Genomic DNA, 14,414 nt, shown 5'->3' on the forward strand with positions numbered 1-14,414 from the left:
TAGGCGCTTCCGGGCGGGAATTTCGGCGCTGCGGCGGATGACAGCAGCCGCGCCATGGCGCAGCGCATCCTGCAGCTGGCGGCCGAGGAGAGCCCGGAGCGGCTCCAGGAGGCTCTTCAGGGCCTGGCGGAAGGCGAGGTGCCTGGGGGAGAGGGTGCTCCGCCGGCTCTGTCGGGGGGGCGGGGAGCGGCTTCTCCTGCTCTCAAGTCAGGCTCACGGCGCGGCCTTCTCTTTCAGCTGGGTGACATGGTGACGAGGCAAGCCCTGAGGGGCAGGGAGACGGCAGCGCTGCTCAGGGGGATCTTCAGAGGTGGGTGATGCGTCTGGGGGCTGGTGGGGACAGGGCCTGATGGGGAAGAGGGGAGGTGAGGCTTTAAACTAAAAGAGGGGAGGTCTAGGTTAGATGTTAGGGTTTTTTTTCATTAAGAGGGTGGTGAGGCACTGGCACAGCTGCCCACAGAGCTATCCCATCCCTGGAGGTGCCAAGGCCAGGTAGAATGGGGCCCTGGGCAGTCTGAGCTGCCCCCAGCCCATGGCAGGGGTTGGAGCTGGGTAGGTTTTAATGTCCCTTCCAACCCGAGCCATTCTGTGACTCCATATGGGATTTTCTTCTGGGAGCCTTTAGGTGTCTTTTAGTAGAACGGAACTGGCCAGCTGAAGCTGAGTTACCAAGCAAATTCTCCTCAAAACGTTGGTGCTTCCTGACTGGACAGCAAGTTGAGAGAACCAAGGAGTGTGATAACGGTGCTGAGTGTTTCAGCTGTTTTATCCTAGAGATTCTCATTTCCTCTACTTTGCTTTTTTATCTGTTCTGTCAAATATATAAAAAAGGGAGCTGCGGTTGGGTGACAGTTCAGCCCTACTAATTTACTGTTTAGTGACATGTTGTTGCTTGTATAACTCTTTTCCTGTTCTTTATTTTCTCATGATAAGGCTCCCCATGTTCCCAGCCAAGCGGTGTTCTCAGGAGGCTGCAGGTTTACAAGCACTGTGTCCCACTTGTGGAATCAGGCGATCTGCATGTGGGCAAAGTGTCCGAAATCATAGGGCTGCTGATGCTGGAGGTAGGAGCTTATTTGTGCTGGCTTTCCTCTGGTCCTTCAGTGAGCAAACTGAGGCACTTCACCAGACCTCTGAGGAAAATGAGTTATGCCCTATCTGCAGATCTGCTTTGGTCTTGGAATTTGCCTTGCATGTAATATGATCTCTGGATATTTAGATCTGAACTCCAAAATCGTAATTGTATTTATTTGATTCACTGCTCCATTCTATGAAGGACAGCATGAGATAGAGGCCTTGGGGGTTAACTCATTTTTTAGGAATGTTGCACTGTGGGAAATGTTGTCCTTTTCTGGTATTTGGTGAGGACACATGCAAGGAATTCTCCTGTGCCCATCTTCAGTGTTATTCCACCTCCTCCCAGGCTCGCCAGCTGCCAGGCCACGCGTTGGCTGAACTTGCCACCTCGTTTGTTGAAGTTATTAAGGGAGGCAGCCTGTCTAATGGGAAATCTCTGGAGTTGTTGTCCACTGTTCTTACCGCGTTGTCCAACTCTAAGGAGAGCCTGGCTTATGGGAAAGGTAACCTTTCTCATCTCCTTCTCCCCAGTCTGTCCTCACCCCCCTCTGGAGTGGGTTCCTGAAAGCCTCGTGTTTTTTCAGGTGAACTGAATGGGGAAGAATTTAAGAAACAGCTGATAAATACCCTCTGCTCCAGCAAGTATGTGCATCTGCCAGCTCCACTGGGCTTCAGTTTGTTTAAAAATCTCTCGGTGCCTTTTTCTATCTGGGCTTTTTACAGAATTTCCTTTGACACCCTACAGTTATGAAGCGAGTTAAATCTGCAGTCACTGGATGTGTCCACATTGCTATCGTCTCCTCTTAACTGTGTGGCATATGATGTTATGTGTTTCATGTTATGCCTTGAGAAGGAGTTCAGTGGCACTGCCTGTTTCCTGTTCTAACAGCACTGAAGCTGTGCCACCATGACAGTGTCTTTTCTAGCTGGGAGGGTGAGAGAATGCCCTATTTCCAGATTTTGGAGTAGTGTCTCATGAACAAATTGCAGGAAGTGCTAGGTTTTATTCCTTTCTTGACATTTGTTATTGTGGGGACCAGGACAGTTTGGAACCATTCTAAATCTGGATAATTAGGGTGACAGTGGTTGATTCTGGTTGGGAATTTGGCTTCTAATCTTGATATGGGAGACAGGAAAAGTGGATAAAGGAATAAAAAAGAATTCTACTTCCTCTCAGTTTTCTGACAAGTGCTTATTTTACCAGGTGGGATCCTCAGTGTGTAATACATCTTGCCAACATGTTCAGGTAATTGTTTCCCTTTAGCAAGCATCAGTGCTTTGTGCTGCAGTTATGTCTGTGTCCCATTCCTCGTGTAGTTTGGGGAAGGCACAGTTTGGACACACCAGACACAGCTCCATGAATGCTTTGGTCAGTGAACATCCACATCAGATCCGTGTGGATACAAAACACAGCTGGGCAAGCATGCTCCAAATACTGCTGTGAGCCTAGCGTGCTTCCCAGCTTTTCACAGCCCAATATTTAGTGGCTGTTGGCAGCTTAAGAGCAGAGACTTCTGTTGTATTTTCCTTTGTAAGCCCAATCTATAGGGAATGTTGTTAATGCCCTGAGTTACAGACCAACCAGTGGCTGTGTGGGTATATGGTTGTATGAGTTTTGCTGCTTGCTTGTAGATGCCTTTTGAGTGGGATTGTGATTTTTCCATGTGTGGTTTTTCATTTGTGAGCCTTGACAAATTAAGAGTATGTTCTGACGAGGACTTTGGGAGCTCTTATGGATTGAATCTGCTGCAGGATTCTGAAAGAAATGAATAAAAACGACTAGACTGCATCTTTGATTCAACAGGGATATTCCACTCTCAGGAGAGGAGCTGCAGTTTGTGGTGGAAAAGGTCCTTAGGATGTTCTCCAAATTAGACCTGCAGGAAATACCCCCCCTGGTCTATCAGCTGCTGCTGCTTTCTGCAAAGGTAGGAGCTTGTGGGAGCTGCTCCCCCTGAGCATGTGAGGAAAAGTACACCAGGCTGAGACAGGGGCTGAATTCTAGGGGATTCCAATTCCTCCCACTTTGTGCTGGGACATCATCAGGTTTTTTGGTTTTGTTGCTTTTTGTCCTCTATCTTTAGCCTGGAGGAGCTGAGAGGAAGATACGGTTTGTTCTTGCTTGTGGGAAACTGTAAGAGCAAACCTTTGGGAAATAAGGGATGACCTCAGAGCAGGAGGTAGCAGAGTGGATTGTCTTCAGTATTTTTAAGCGTGGCTTTGCTCACTGTTTGTGATCTGCTTGCTTCTATTAAAACAGTGGCTTGTGCAGTGTGACTCCTCTGGATTGTAGTTTGGCTTGTACTAGAAATGTCTCACCTCCTGTTCTTGTCCAGCAGGCACAGGCTGCCAGGTACATGCCTGCCCTTCTTTGGTGCTCTGGCTCTCTTGCTTTGTTTGTGACCACATGCATGCCAAAGTACGTGGTTGAGACGATGACAAATTATCTGTCTGTTACAGGATGTCCTTTGTATCCATTAGTCGCAATGTAATGACAGAAAGAAGGTTAGGAGTTTGAAAGCCTTCCTAATTTATCAATTGGAAAGGATCTTTCACCAACCAACAAACAAAAGCACCTGAGATATTCAGTTTCTTGCAACTCTTCAATAATTGCAGTCAAAAGAAGTTGACAGACTGAACCAAGTAACTTCACCTAGAAGTGAGGTATACAAGAGCATTCCCCTGCCTCAGCAATTTAGGAAGGGTGACAAAGAATGCCAGGACTGTTGTAGGAGGCAGTGAAACACAGGACGTTTGTAATTGGTGTAAGAACAGAGAGTACCTCTCTGGGATCCTGCAGACCATCCAGTTGCTTGATATAATTAATTGTTCTACCTTACAGGGCAGTAAGAAAACTGTTTTAGAAGGAATCATCAGTTTTTTCAATCAGCTGGACAAGAAACAAAAGGAAGAACAGAGGGTTCCACAGTAAGTTCTTCTCTGTCATTCCCTTTCTTGACTGCAAATACCCGAGCAGAAACCTTTGTCCTCTCAGTATTCCTTGTACGTGAGCTGTCAAATCTTAAACAAGTACATACTTCTTGACACCTATGAAGTAGTTTATGGCATTGGATGGCTTGGTGGTTTTCTCAAGGCTTGTTTGTTTGTGTTCTGATAAACCTTACAGATCAGCAGACCTTGAGGTAGCCACGCTGCCCCTCGACCAGCTCCGTCACGTGGAAGGTACTGTTATCCTCCACATCGTTTCTGCTATCAACCTGGACCAGGACATTGGCGAGGAACTAATCAAACATCTAAGGGTATGGCAAAGATTGAACAGGCACTGTTTTTGAAGGCGTTGAAGCAAGGCTTGTACAGTCAGTGCTGGTTGTCTTTAGAAGGCATTGAATTGTGTTACGATCGTTTTATGACATCACGAAGCGTTAAGTGTGAAGAGCTGTGTTCCTTTCTGTACCACAGCAGCAGTGTGAGATGAGCCTGGTAGCTTTCTTCAGCTTGTGAGGTCTTGCAGTTGAAGTAGCTTACTGTTTTCTAGACAGAGCAACAGAAGGACCCTGGTAAAGCCCTGTGTCCCTTCAGCGTGGCCCTTTTGCTTTCGATTGCAGTGAAACACAGACTGCAAGAGCAGGTACGTATGAGATAAATACACAGAGAACTCCAGTGGATTGTACCCTGCACTTTCTTGTAACAGAAAGGAAGAATGATTAAGTTATAGCCATATCAGGGTAAAAGTGGCTTCAGGATGCTCAGGGGAGGCAGTTATGTTAGAGGTACATTATGGTTTGCTTAACACTATAAAAGACCCTGGAGCAATATCAGTTTTCCAGAATCATGGTTCCTGTGCTAGTGCTGTACTGTGGGAAGGGAAGCAGTGCCTTCCTTTTCTAATGTTTTGGCTCTGTGGTAGCTACCCCAAAGTACATCTGGCAGCAAGTTACCCTCCTTGAGGCACTTACTGAGGTTGGTGTATTTGTTCTGTGAAAGAAGTAGAGCTAAGACTTCTGGCAGATCAGTTCTTCCTGGAACATACCCAAGACTTCACAGATCCCGTTTCAAAGATCATTTCCTCACACTCTGTGATTTTATGTTCCAGATATTTGATTTCTTGAAAACATCAATCACAAGAAGCTGCAAGGACTTGCAGTTCCTACAGGCCTCCAAGTTTCTGCAGGATTTGTGTCCTCAGCAATATGATGTAACAGCTGTAATTCTGGAGGTGGTGAAAAATAGGTGAGTTGTTGCCACGTGCTGCAGAGTGCTCAGTGAACTTTGGAAGGGGGAGTGTTTCAGCAAGGCTGAAACAGGGGAGGGAGTGTTTCAGCCTTGCTAGAGTTCTCTGGGATCACAAAATCACTGCTGACCTGTTGCCAGCAGTGAACAGTGTTAAAATCCAAAGTTTCTACTACAGTTTTGTGCTGGTGAATTTAAACAAGTGAAAAGATAGATATCTAAATCTGCCCCTCCACCCCAAATCTTGGCTTATGATGTTACAGAGGACTGAACTGATCAGAACCATGTCTGCTTCCTAGCAGGAGAGAAGATGAAGGTATGAGTCATGCTGCTTGCTGTAGTTTGTGTTCTGATCAAGGCATGAGTGATAGGTTCACTCGCTGTTTGCTTTCCCCGTGTGGTTAGTCCTTTAAACGTCCTGCAGGACAGCTCTGTGATCTGTCATCAGTTCTCCTTTAGTTTGATGTCAGCTATTCCTGTTCTGACGCCATCACCCAGGATCTGTGGAATCCATACCTTCAGACAGCAACTCAGGGTCACTTTTGGGTGAGATCTGAGTGCAAACCACTCCCCATAAGAAGCAGACGTGTGGACTGGGTTGGAAGTCTGATGGTTGGAGAACCAGGAATGCAAAACACGAGGGCTGAGCACCTGCCCCTCAGCATGAAGACAACCATGAATTTGAGAGGGATGGCATTTTCCCTGGTGCAATCAAACGTCTCTCAGTGCTGTTTTGGATCTGGAACGACTGTGGAAGATTTTACTATAGACTGGTCTAATCTAAACGTTTCCTGTGACTAAGCTGCTGCTTTCCTGGTCTGTTTAATGTTTTCCTCAGTGCGTTTGGCTGGGACCATGTTACTCAGGGACTGGTAGATCTCGGCTTCAGCCTAATGGAATCATATGAACCAAAAAAATCCTTTGGAGGGAAAACTGCTGAGACCAACTTGGGCCTTTCAAAACTGCCAGCACAGCAGGCTTGCAAACTGGGAGCGAGTATCCTGCTGGAAACATTTAAGGTAGTGTATGGTTTAGAGAGCTTTTTTTCTGGGCAAGGCTATTCTCATTTTCTCTTTGTAAATGGTACCAAACCCTTGCCAGAGGTATCCACATGAGTTCTGTACAAACAGTACAAGATTTAGTCTCTGTTTTGCCTTTGTCCAGCAGGAAGAAATCATCTTCATAAGGACCCAACCCTAATCTATTCCATCTGCTATGATACTTGTGTAATCCATATTATACAAGGGGAACTGCATATGAGGTAGAGAAGTTCAGAGGTACAAAGAAAATGTGGTAGAGGTGGGATTGAAACTAGAATCTTCACTGAAGGGGTAAATTTAGGTTTGGCTTTGCATTGCCCTGGACAGGACCTGTGCTCCGATATACAGGAATATCTTAAACTTACATAGGTTTTGATTTTATTGTTCTTTCTCATTTCAGGTCCATGAGCCCATCAGAAGTGATATTCTTGAGCAAGTCCTGAACAGAGTCCTCACAAAAGCAGCATCTCCTGTCAGCCACTTCATAGGTAAAAGTAAAGAGAGAAACGCGTGCAGCTCTGTTGACACTTCTGTGTGTGACTTCTCGGAACCTCAGCTCCCACAGAAGTGACTCAAAGCCAAGACAACCAGTTGTTCCTTCTTTTTATTGAGCTGTCAGCTGTCTCAAATCACCTTGCATTTGTCGCAGGTGAAAAATGTGTTTCCAGGCAGTTGCCATGGAATAACTGACGCACAGCAATCGGCGGCCGTCAGTTCCTGGCCTTACCTTCCTCGTCATCCTTGGGTGGGTGCTTGGGAGTCCCTGGGGCTGCAGGGATGCCTATGCTGAATCCTCTTCTCTTATACCTCAGTGCCCTCTGGTGGGGCGAGGCCCTGCAGCTGGGCTGTGAGTATGCATGCTGTGCTTCATGCCTGCAGTAGAACTCAGCTTGTCGATGCTCATCCTGTTATAACCCTACAGAAATACTTTGCTCTGTTCCCTAATAAAGGCTGTTCTAGCTGCTTGACAGAAGCTGCTACTTTTATTTTATTTTTTTCAGACTTGCTGTCCAATATTGTTGTGTCTGCTCCTCTTGTGCTTCAGAACTCATCCTCCAGAGTCACAGAGACCTTTGACAATTTGTCCTTTCTGCCCATTGACACAGTGCAAGGGCTCCTCCGGGCAGTACAGGTAAGGCTTTGCATTTCTTCCTAAGTATCCTTGTTAGCTTAGTTCCAGTGGTAGCTCTAGGCCACAATTATATGCATGATCTAATAATCCTTCTTGCAAAATAAGCCTTAATACTCTGCTGTATGTTGTTCAGTGTGGCGTAGAACTGTTCTTCAAGCTTGGGTTTGCATATGCCCTCAAGCAAAAAAGAAAAAAGCAAACCATATGGTGTGGTCTGGAATGGTGCTGGATCTGCTCTGTGCTGACCTTTCAGCTGGAAGATGCCCAGATGCTACACTGTGGAAAACTCGGTATATGGTGTTCAGCTGAACAGCTTTAGCTGTCAGTGTTGATTTTTCTGCCTAAGCTCCATGTCAGTATTTCTCTCTACCTGAGCTGAGGTATCGCCCTGGAGTTCAACTTCTACCTGCTTCGTCCACTCTGGGGATGACAGTTCTTTCCCAAACCCTTGCCCTTTGTTCTCACTAGCTGCCAAGGTATCCTGCTGCTGCATCTCTCCAGGTTTAATTTTTATGTTATTTTAAAATATTTTGGTTTCCCTGCTGTACTGACGACAGTATTAAAAATGAAGGGCCAGATGGACCTGAGGAAGATGAGCTCATAGGCCCCCAGGGTTTGGCATGCCACAGTGTTTTTCTCTCCAAAGTATGTGTTCCTTTCCAGCCCCTGCTCAAAGTCAGCATGTCGGTGAGGGACTCCCTGATACTTGTTCTCCAGAAAGCTATCTTTTCCAGGTAAGATGGAGAGAGGGGATTCTTTGAATTTGCATTTTTTCGGAGCAGAAATACTTTCTGTGTGCTTTGGCTGAGTGTCTTCTTCCTGTACTCTTCCTGTAACTTGATAGTGGCACCTGTCCCTTCAGCCTGGGACTGTGGTACAGTCACAGCTCTACCCATGAGACACAGATCCCAACCCCCGGATGAGCAATGTTTGGAAATTCAGAAAGCTGTTGGGAACTCCAAATAAGAATGCAGAATTAAAACCACTTCTAATACTCAACTGAGTGCCTCCAGATGCTGCAGAGAGTTTAGATGGGGCCGCTGACTCAGAGGGAAGGTGGCATCTCAGCATTCTGATCTCTTACAAAACGGCAGAGAAACAGGCTTGTTGTCTTGGTAATGCTTTGAGCAACACGTCCTGCTGTCTTCATAATGCTGTGATCACAGGCTGAGTTCTGTGGGGCGATGGCTGTCTGATTATGAAAACAGAATTCATAATTGAGCACTGTTATTTAAGGCAAGGAAGTTGGTCTTTGGGAAAGATCTGGGATTTCAGTGAGCAAAGCGAAATGCCAGCTTTCTGTAAGGAACCTTGCAGTTCTGGGAAGAGCCCTGGGAGATGCTCCCATTTAGGTTTTCAAGGGGTGTTTAATGCTTGAGTCTTGATCTGGGGCTCTCCTTCAGTTTGAGCACTGTCAGGGCAGAAAAAGAAAAGGAATGCTGTGACTGTAGAGCAAAGGAGTTCCCAGCAAACTACCAAACTCTTCACTGCTTGGGGCTGAGTTGCTCTCTGGGGGAGTGCCACTGGGCCCAATCACACTGCTTTTGTGAACGGTTTTTCATTACTGAGTTGTTCTTGTATTTCCTTTTGAACTTCTTGCTTCCTTTTTTCCTCATGTTTCTCTTTTCTCTCACTGACTCACAGGCAGCTCGATGCTCGTAAAGCTGCAGTTGCTGGTTTTTTGCTTCTGCTAAGAAATTTTAAGATTCTGGGCAGCTTGACTTCTTCCCAGTGCAGCCAGGCCATTGGTGCCACTCAGGTAAGTGCTGTTCTGCAGTTCTCCAGTGCAGGCATGTGAAACAGTCTCCTTTGAGGATACAGTTTGAAACAACTCAGAGTGGTGTTTCCCCAGAATGGAGATCTGTCTTGGGAAAGGGTTAATCCTGGAAGCAGAGCTTTTGGAAATGCAACATGCAAATTGAAAATAGTCATTATATCTCATAGTGCCAGTGTTCTGTGGAGCATTCACACTGCTCTGTGGCGGTGATACAGAGCCTGGCAGCATGCTGAGGACTTTTTCAGTGGTTGTTTAGAGGTCAGGCCCCTTATCACCTTGCTTCTGTTCTGTGATACTTGAGAACTGCAACCAGTGTAATGTGACTAATATTCCCTCTCAGGTCCAGGCAGATGTTCATGCCTGCTATAATTCTGCAGCTAATGAGGCCTTCTGCCTTGAAATCCTGGGCAGCCTGAGGCGATGTCTGAGCCAGCAAGCAGATGTCCGACTCATGTTGTATGAGGTAAACATGGTTGTTCAGCCTCCTTTTACACAGCTAGCAGCAGTTTTGTAGTCTGGTTCTGCTGTAGTCCCAGGTAAATAATGATCTCATGGCTGTGGAAAGCCATGCATTGTCTCACTTATGTTCTTTGTGGGATACATGCTTGTCCCAGGAACTATAATGTTTCTTGCAGCCCTTCTGCTTTGCTTTCTTTTGGATCATTACAGGCCCTAAGACGTGCCAGCATGTTTTCTTTGGTGCATTGCTTAAGAGTTAAAATGTGTCAGTGACTCTTCCTGTGGTGTGGTCTAGGAAATGGGAAAGGTGTTTGTTGCTCAGTGGGGAGCAATATTACAGGTGCTGGCTAGAAACAGCGTTGCTGAATGTGAATGGGCTCCAAATAAAGTCTTGACTGCAGAGTATGGGGAAAGTTGCTTGAACTTTGATCAGGGATCTATCCTCTCTCCCCTCCTTTCATAGCTTTCTACTAATGCCTCTTAGATTCTGGATTCTTAGAAGGGCCTAATATAAAGAGTGATTTGTGGGTGCATGTCTAAGCTCCAGAGCTACCTGTGGGATACTAGTCTGAGGAAAGAAACACTGTTTAGACCAGAGAAATTTTGTTTCCTTCTTGGCTTGGTTGGACTGACCTTTTGTGAGCTGCCAGTTCTGGGTACGGCGCAGGACTTTAACTTGCCTTATCCATCCACTGAGATTTTTCATTCGAAAGGATTTTTGCCTCCTGCAGTTTCCCCACTGACTTGTTTGGCCTTTGAAGCAGGATTTCACAGTTTGAAGTTGGATCTAGTGCTGGTGTTAAATAGCAGTGAAAGTCGCTCTGGGCTCGATGCCACTGCTGCTAGGGAGATACAGCTTGTGAGAGAGCTCCTGCAAGGAAATTCACGCTTATTCTGATTCATACCTTCTTTCTGTGAAGCCTATGCTTTGCCAGGTATGGGGTTTTACACTGAGCACATTGTTTCTTGCTCATAGCTACTTGCAGTGCCAAAGGGTCGTTACTGTCTTGTGATGCAAACTTATTATGCATATGGTTCATTTTCTTTCTCATGTAAGCCAAGTTGTCCTTCCTTCCTGTCTTCAGGGTTTTTATGATGTCCTACGCAGGAACTCCCAGCTGGCCAGCTCTATAATGGAAACTCTTCTGTCCCAGGTAAGGTACTACCCCGTGACATGGCTGCAGAAACACTAAGAATTAAACACAGAGACCAGTATAGCAAGCATTTAGGTTAAATATTAGGAAAATAGTTCTGCCACACGCTTGAAAGATGAGTAAATGCTGTGGTACCTATACAGGGAGCTGTTTGAGTCCCTGCTTTGTTGGGAGTGCTGACTAGGTAAACGTCTAGAAACTGATGGCAGAGAAAAGATCTCTTGGAACCTTTTCCAAGCCTTGACACTTCTTGCTGCATCTCAGAACCAGTGCCTAGAGAAGTGCTTTATGTGTTCCTTGTTCTTTAGCAGTCCACAACAGTTAGCCTCCCATACATCCCCAAGGATGTGTAATTATTATCGCTGTCTTCCCGTAGGGAGAGCACCCAAATCCTTGTAGGATCTGGAAGGATTAACTCATCTACCAACAGCGTTGCTCATGGCAACGACACAATCACATTTTCTCAATCCATTGGACAGGCTGTGCTTTCTTTGCAACAAGTAATTTTCTTCACTTTAATCATCCGAAGTTCTTGCTGGCTAATTCTAACTTTCCCACGTCAGTATAGGGTCTGGGAAGGGAACAAGAACAGGGCCTAGGCAGCTTTGGAGTAGGAAGGGGCTGTTAATGGGAATTTGGTGCAAACATATTACATCATCATTATGTAAAACTTCCCCTGTTTGATTTGAATCCTATATCAGTATAGTTGGAGCATGTCTCCTTTACGTGCTGAGCCAGATGGCCAGCATGATCCTTCACAGGTTTGTTTTAGCTCCAAGTGTAGCCTCCCTTGCTGCCTGAGTCCTTAGGCCAGGAGGCTGCATCATACCAAGCATTCAGTATGGGGGCTGGGCAACAGGAACTATTAACTTTCTCCACTGTATAAAGGATGGATAACACTGCAGGTGAAACAAGTGATGCTGCACGTTGAAACAGCACAAGTGATCAGATAGGTTTATTTCAGTGCAGTGACCTGGCCTTCTGGCTGAGAGGCACATGAGCACCTGAAGAAAGAATTTTAATTACTAGTAGAGCAGATGATGTGGCCCAGTTACGTATGTGGTCCCATTATCATGGTGCTAGTTTTCCTTTTGTAGGATTGAGCACAAAGATGATTGTGTTCTGTATTCAAACAACTCAAGAGGCTCAGTTACTAAGGAACTGGTTATTTTTATTCCTTGTTTTTCGTGTCAGATAAAGCAATACTACTTGCCCCAGCCAGACCTCCTGCCTCCACTGAAACTTGAGGGATGTATAATGGCTCAAGGAGATCAAATCTTTTTGCAAGAACCTCTGGTAAGAGCAATATTGGGTGGCCACAATCGCAACATCTTCTGTTTCATAGGAATTTAGTTGTGCTGCTACATGAGCTGAATATCTTGTGCCTTCATGCTCTTCTAGCTTGGAGCAATTCTTTTAATGACATAGAGCTGGGCATGTTACTTGTCTGAGGCTATATATTAGAGCTCCATATCAAAGTGGTTTGGAGTTCCTGTGTGGAAAAAGCACTGATACCGTAGTTTTGTTATCCTCTGAGCTACTGTTGCTTTTCCTCTTTGAACATAATTCCACATGAAATAATTGTGCACTGTGTGTAAGTGGAGGGAAGAGTCTGACCTTGATCTTGCTCTTTCGATAATGTTGCAGATGAGATCTCAATTCACAGCATTTCCAAGGGAACAAAATCCAATTCACTCTTTTGTGTTTCCCTAAGGAAGCTTCCATGCAGTGGTCCAGTTCCACATCCAGAGAAGGGAGCATGCACTTCATCTAGAGTGAGGGCCCTTTTGGAAATTCCCTTTCTGTCTCCTTCAGCAGTTAGAGCAGCTGGGTTGCAGGGGCAGTGGAAGATAAACCTGTGCATCCCATGTAGGCCAGCTCCTGCAGACAGCATTTCTGAAGCTAGAAACAGGTAGCTGTGTGTAGGATTACAGAAAGCTTCTCTGGGGAATTAGGCATATTGTCAACACAGATGTGAACCTTTGAAGGCATCGATGGCTCTTCACATCACTGTGGCACTCTGTCCTGTGACGTTGAACAGCCTGTCCTCATCTGCCAGTGACCTCTGTTTAGAAGGCTGAATGTGGCTGCTTCTTTCAGGCCCATCTGCTCTGCTGCATCCAGCACTGTTTAGCCTGGTATAAGAGCACTGTGCATCTATGCAAAGGAGCTGAAGATGACGAGGAGGAGGAGGAGGAGGTGGGATTTGAGCAAAACTTTGAAGAGATGCTAGAATCTGTCACACGACGGATGATCAAGAGTGAGCTGGAAGACTTTGAACTGGTAAATCAGATTTTCAGTTTGACTCAGTGGAAGAAGACACTGAATTCTCATCAGGTTTTGAAAAGATTTTGTTCACTTATTTCCTTCACCTCTTAGGATAAATCAGCAGATTTTTCTCCATCTTCTGGTGTTGGTGTAAAGAATAACATCTATGCCATCCAGGTGATGGGAATTTGCGAGGTCTTGATTGAGTACAATTTCAACACGGGGAATTTCAGGTATCTAATCTTACCCTCTAGCACTAGGAGTGCTTCTGTGCTGTGACTTGCTGTTCAGAGTGCAAGACACAGGTTCCTTGCAAGCTATAACAGTCCCAGTACAGAGTTAGAATGATGCTTTCTGAACGTATGTGCCTTGTGACACAGACATGGACAGAACCTTGGGAGCGTCTTTCTTTTGAATGCCATGTGCTGTGGGAGGTGTGAGATGATGTCTTGTAGAAGGGCAGGTCAAGGAGGAATGATGGGGGAGGTAGGGAGGTGTCATGTCACGGTTTCATCCTATAAAAAAGTGTCAGTGTATATTTTAGCAACTGAAACTTCAAATTAGAAACTCAAAGACTGGAGTTTCTCTACTAATGCTTTCTACTTTACTGCAGTAAGAACAAATTTGAAGATGTCCTAGGCCTGTTCACATGTTACAACAAACTCTCAGAAATCTTGAAGGAGAAAGCTGGAAAGAACAAATCTACCTTGGGCAACAAAATTGCACGGAGCTTCCTCTCTATGGCTTTTGTGTCTACTCTGCTCACAGCTCTGTTCAGGTGAGAGGAGCTGTCACAGCTGGAGTAGCTTTAAGGCCTACTCGTGAGCTGCTTTTGTGCTGTCTGCATGCTGACTGTCTTCTGCACTGTATGCACAGTACAGATGTTTTAATTTTTGTACAGTGCATGCCTGAGAACAGCAGGTACTGCATGAGCAGCATCATAGTCCAGGCTGTGAAACTGTGGTCCTGACAAAGCTTTCCCAGACCTTGCTTATGACTTGTAATAGTTTGGAGAATTTCTGTTCTTCCAGTCGTGGGGCTGGAAGTTGTGGGGCTTCTTAGCAGTGTTTGAGCTCCAGTCTTCGACAAAACAGGGACGGATATCAATTTGAATCATGCCTGTTGGTGTCTCTGGAACTGTCCTCAAAGGGTCTTTTCTCTGTCCTCAAAGGGTCTTTTCCACCTTGGTTTTAGCTGGTGATTTCTTATGCAAATGCATATTTAGATTTTGAATTGGCAAACTGAAAGCAAGCACTAGATGTGCGGAGTTGCTCTGGTAGCGTGTTGCACTTGATTTGAAGCCTGGTGTGAAGAGA

At 45.7% G+C, this 14,414-nt stretch overlaps 1 protein-coding gene across 2 annotated transcripts in view; it reads left to right on the plus strand.

Moving 5' to 3' along the window:
- Positions 1 to 14,414, plus strand: part of FANCI (FA complementation group I) — a 23,696-nt gene continuing 9,282 nt past the window's right edge. For both annotated transcript variants that reach the window (XM_052671817.1, XM_052671818.1), the window contains exons 1-22: positions 1 to 138; positions 238 to 310; positions 934 to 1,064; positions 1,424 to 1,580; positions 1,662 to 1,719; positions 2,282 to 2,323; positions 2,882 to 3,005; positions 3,920 to 4,005; positions 4,205 to 4,337; positions 4,574 to 4,666; positions 5,132 to 5,268; positions 6,107 to 6,287; positions 6,709 to 6,796; positions 7,310 to 7,440; positions 8,104 to 8,174; positions 9,085 to 9,199; positions 9,558 to 9,680; positions 10,762 to 10,830; positions 12,025 to 12,126; positions 12,931 to 13,113; positions 13,210 to 13,331; positions 13,712 to 13,876. In XM_052671817.1, coding sequence (XP_052527777.1) covers positions 55 to 138; positions 238 to 310; positions 934 to 1,064; positions 1,424 to 1,580; positions 1,662 to 1,719; positions 2,282 to 2,323; positions 2,882 to 3,005; positions 3,920 to 4,005; positions 4,205 to 4,337; positions 4,574 to 4,666; positions 5,132 to 5,268; positions 6,107 to 6,287; positions 6,709 to 6,796; positions 7,310 to 7,440; positions 8,104 to 8,174; positions 9,085 to 9,199; positions 9,558 to 9,680; positions 10,762 to 10,830; positions 12,025 to 12,126; positions 12,931 to 13,113; positions 13,210 to 13,331; positions 13,712 to 13,876 — 2,468 coding nt within the window. In that variant the 5' untranslated portion in view covers positions 1 to 54. The remainder of the gene's footprint in view (positions 139 to 237; positions 311 to 933; positions 1,065 to 1,423; positions 1,581 to 1,661; positions 1,720 to 2,281; positions 2,324 to 2,881; positions 3,006 to 3,919; positions 4,006 to 4,204; positions 4,338 to 4,573; positions 4,667 to 5,131; positions 5,269 to 6,106; positions 6,288 to 6,708; positions 6,797 to 7,309; positions 7,441 to 8,103; positions 8,175 to 9,084; positions 9,200 to 9,557; positions 9,681 to 10,761; positions 10,831 to 12,024; positions 12,127 to 12,930; positions 13,114 to 13,209; positions 13,332 to 13,711; positions 13,877 to 14,414) is intronic.

The sequence above is a fragment of the Tympanuchus pallidicinctus genome, unplaced genomic scaffold, assembly GCF_026119805.1.
Source record: "Tympanuchus pallidicinctus isolate F22 unplaced genomic scaffold, pur_lepc_1.0 scaffold12, whole genome shotgun sequence".
Lineage (NCBI taxonomy): Eukaryota > Metazoa > Chordata > Aves > Galliformes > Phasianidae > Tympanuchus > Tympanuchus pallidicinctus.